Source organism: Chionomys nivalis, chromosome 8 (assembly GCF_950005125.1).
Source record: "Chionomys nivalis chromosome 8, mChiNiv1.1, whole genome shotgun sequence".
Lineage (NCBI taxonomy): Eukaryota > Metazoa > Chordata > Mammalia > Rodentia > Cricetidae > Chionomys > Chionomys nivalis.
In genome coordinates, this window is record NC_080093.1 from 56,650,970 (window position 1) to 56,655,529 (window position 4,560).

Consider the following 4,560-nt stretch of genomic DNA (forward strand, 5'->3'; position numbering starts at 1 on the left):
GGAGAAATCTCACACTAGAGACTTAACAACACACCTGAAAGCTTTAGAAAAAAAGAAGCAATCTCAGCCATGAGGAGCAGATGACAGAAAATAATCAAATTGAGGACTGAAATCAATAAAATAGAAACAAAGAAAACAATACAAAGAATCCATGAAATAAATACCTGGTTCTTTGAGAAAATCAACAAGAGAGACAAACCTTTACCCCAAATAATCAAAAGGCAAAGAGAGAATATCCAAATTAACAAAATCAGAAATAAAAAGTGGGACATTACAACAAACACTGAGGAAATCCAGAGAATCATTAGGCTATACTACAAAAACCTGTGCACTACAAAACAGGAAAATGTAGATGAACTGGACAATTTTCTGGATAGGTACCACATACCAAAATAAAGTCAAGACTAGGTGAACAATTTAAATAGACCTATAACCTGTAAGGAAATAGGAGCAGTCATCAAAAGCTCCCAACCAAAAAACGTCTAGAAAAGATAGTTTCAGTGAAGAATTCTACCACATAGCTAATACCTATATTCCTCAAAGTGTTCCATATAATAGAAGCAGAAGAAACTTTTCCAACCTCTTTTTATTAGGCTACAAATACTCTGATACTGAAAACACACAAAGACCCAACCAAGAAGGAGAACTATAGACTAATCTTATCTAATGAATATAGATGCAAAAATACTTGATAAAATACTGACAAACTGAGTCCAAGAACACATCAAAAAATTATTCACCATGATCAAGTCAGCTCATTCCAGGGATGCAGGGATGGTTCAACATACAAAAATTTATCAGTGTAATCCACCATATAAATAAACTGAAAGAAAAAAAGCTTATGATCATCTCATTAGATGCTGAAAAGGCATTTGACAAAATCCAACACCCCTTCATGATAAAGGTCTTGGAGATACCCGTGATAAAAGGAACATATATAAAGATAATAAAAGAAATATACAGCAAGCTGTCAGCCAACATCAAATTAAATGGAGAGAAACACAAAGCAATTCCACCAAACTCAGGAACAAGACAAGGTTGACCACTCTCTTCATATCTATTCGACATAGTTCTTGAAGTTCTGGCTAGAGAAAATTGGAAAGAAAAACATTGAACATTGTAGATGATATGATAGTATACATATGTGACACCAAAAATTCCATTAGGGACCTCCTACATTTGCTAAATACCCTCAGTAATTTGGCATTTGAGTCTCTGATTCTTGTGCCTCTTCTTGGGTCTTTGTGAGCCCCTAAGAGCACTGCTCAGTTGATTCTGTAGGTCATATTCTACTGGTATTCTTTACCCCTATGGTTCCTACAAATCTTTATCTGCCATCTTCCTTTGTGTTCCCTGAGCTACAAAGGGAAGGACCTGAAGGAAATCTCCAAGTTGGGCTCTCTCTCTGCCTAATGTTTGGCTGTGAACCTCAGCATCTGTTCCCATCAACTGCCAATGGAAGCCTCTCTGATGACATCATATCACATCTTGATGTCCTCTAGGAATTGCTTAAATCTTGAGTACTGCTAAGACTGTTGAATTTGCTATTATGCTAACTGGGTGAGGTTTTGTGAGGGATTGAGAATGTGTATATTGACAGAGATCAAGGACTTTAAAGGATTTGTAGCTAAAGGTGACCAGTGGTCATTTGGTTTGTGAAGTATGGACATTTTAGCTCCTTTAGATTTTTTGTAAAGGAAGATTCTGAATAGGTTACTTTATGCACTGTTCTATGCCTGCAAGAGATGATTCACCCAGCTGCTGTGGGACTTCTGGCTTTGCAGGGAAGCCAATCTGCTGCTAAGAACTCAGGTACCTTGTTATCTATACCCAGTGCACAGAACATGGTGGAACTGAAGTCCTGTTTACTGATCTTCATCTCCACAGACTTCACACACTCTGTCCTCATGAGAGGGTTTGAACACTGCAATGAAAAGATGTATGACGAACCTCAACTGTGATGTCCCATATTGACCACACTCCCCATGCAATGCAATGAAAGTGACCCTTACTCAATTTCCCTATACGATGATGGACCAATCAGTATTGGTTTATTGATAGAACTATGTCACACCAAGATTATATAGTTATGTGAGGTAAACCCATAGACTATGCTTGGAATTGTATGTTAACGTGAAATCCATCTTCTTACATGAATCAAAAGGACATGACTCTCAGCCATGCTGTCTTGAGCGCATCCCCATGGTAGAAGTCACAGAAAGGTCAGTGTCCTAGACCTGTGCATATGGCCTCAGGTGCTTACTTTACCTGTGCCTTAGGGTTCTGGTGTCTCAGCTTATGGCCCCAACAGGGATTCCTGTTTACCTCAGAGTGGGTAATTGCTCTCTGAGGGCCACTCCCTAGCAATCTCAATCTCCACACCAAGGAACAGGCTGTACTTTAAGGTCAACAGCAAACAAAAGAAACACAGGACTCTCACCCTGTGTCCACACTGCATGTTATCAATGACAAACAGACATCGTGGACTTAGATGGACACTCAGGGACAACTTCTCTTTCCATGTGAGCTGATCCTTCTTCTTCTCACATCTTTCCTATGGGTATCTACCTTCTCTGCTTCTCTCTCTCTCTCTCTCTCTCTCTCTCTCTCTCTCTCTCTCTCTCTCTCTCTCTGTGTGTGTGTGTGTGTGTTTGATTATTCTCAAAAGATATTTGGTTTTGTTTACCTATTTCAATATTTAAAAATCTGTTACCAGAGTCACTTTCCTTCACAGTTTCAGTTTGGAACTAAGAGCTTGGCCTCTGTGGGTCTGCTTTGGGATGTATCTGAGCCATTGATCCACGCAGAACAGAAAAGTTGACCTGCGACTTGGTTCTGAGGCAGCCCTAGATCTCTGAGAGAGGCATGGTGTTTTCCTGTGAATCTATCTGGTGCAGAGCTCAGGGTTCAAAGACACGCTATATTGAGAAATGATGTCATTATGTTAATTATGTGCTTTTCTACAACAACAGTACCCATGGCAAGCATTCCTAGTCACACCTGGCTGCACCCTATGTGAGATGATGGATGCTCTACACCCTGCATCTCCTTGACCATACCCACCTGTGTCACAGTAACTCCCAGGGGCTCAGTCTCAAATCACAATGAACAACTATACGGATGTGGCAGAGTTTGTCCTTCAGGGAGTCTCTGGAGATCCTTGGTTCCAGGCTTCTTTCTTGGCCTTTTTCTCCATTTTCTATATTATGGCTGTTACAGGAAACACCCTCATTTTCATGGCCATCAGCCTGAACCCAAGTCTTCACACCCCCATGTACTTCTTCCTTGCAAACCTGGCTCTGATGGACATTGCCTGCACATCCACTGTTCTTCCCAAGATGTTGGATGGTCTGGTAGGGAAGGGCAGCCACATCTCTTACAAGGGATGCTTGACCCAGATTTTCTTTCTATCCTGGGTTCTGGGGGCTGAGCTGCTGCTGCTCACGGCCATGGCCTATGACCGCTATGTGGCCATCTGTCGCCCACTGCACTACAGCATGCTGATGAGTCGGCCCGTCTGTGTCCTGCTGGCGGCCAGTGTGTGGGCCATCAGTGCAATCAACACATCTGTGCACACTGGCCTGTTAGTACGACTTCATTTCTGCGGCCCCAACCAAATCCGCCACTTTTTTTGTGAAATCCCAGCACTGCTACTGCTGTCTTGCAGCCCGACCACCCTCAACAAGATCATGGCTGTCATTGCAGATGTTTATTTTGGTGTGATCAACTTCCTGTTTACCATGATATCCTACAGCTTCATCATTGCCAGCATCCTACGCATCCGCTCTGCAGAGGGTAAGAGGCGTGCTTTCTCCACCTGCTCTGCCCATCTGGTGGTGGTCACCTTGTATTACTCCACTATCATATATGCCTATGTGCAGCCTGGATCCGGATCCTCCATGGAAAATAGCAAGGTGGCTGCCTTACTGTACACAGCAGTCAGCCCAACCCTGAATCCCCTCATTTACTCTCTGAGGAATAAGGATGTCAAAGTGGCCCTCAGAAAGGTGTTTCCCTGTGTCTGTTGAGGAGATAGAAAGCAGTGGTGTGGCTTGATCCAGCTGTTGATGAACTAGTTGGAACCTATGACTAAGAATCTGATTCCATGGGAAGGAACAGAGTGCAGTTTATGTGACAGAGGTACACACAATGTGCCTGTCTTGGAGGAGCCACTGGCCATTTCTTTTTGTTAGTTTGGGCATCCAGGTTTGGGACAGACTGCATGTTTGTAGCCTGGTGTCACTGATGTGGGGATTTTGGAATCCTGTGTTGGTGAAAATCATCCAGACCCTGATATTGACTTCAGGAAAACTGTGTCTGGTTGGGGGAGAAAGGTACAGTGGAGGAGGAGGAGGAAGGAAGAAGGTGGAGCACGCAAAACTTGAGGAAATGGCATGGTTAAGATGGAGGGAGGACAGAGATGGAAGCAAGGAAAGAGATATCTTGATTGAGCGAGCCGTTATGGGGCTGGAGAGACCAGGAATTGTAGAGACTCCTAGGAGTCCACAAGGATGACCCCTGCTAAGAACCTAAGAAATAGAGGAGAGAGTGCCCAAACCG

At 43.1% G+C, this 4,560-nt stretch overlaps 1 protein-coding gene across 1 annotated transcript; it reads left to right on the top strand.

Moving 5' to 3' along the window:
* The first annotated feature begins 1,745 nt into the window (after positions 1-1,745).
* On the top strand, positions 1,746-4,028 carry LOC130879887 (olfactory receptor 13A1-like). The gene is made up of 2 exons (XM_057778714.1): positions 1,746-1,812; positions 3,085-4,028. The coding sequence occupies exons 1-2, from the start codon at positions 1,746-1,748 to the stop codon at positions 4,026-4,028; spliced, it is 1,011 nt and encodes a 336-aa protein (XP_057634697.1).
* Positions 4,029-4,560: the final 532 nt, after the last annotated feature.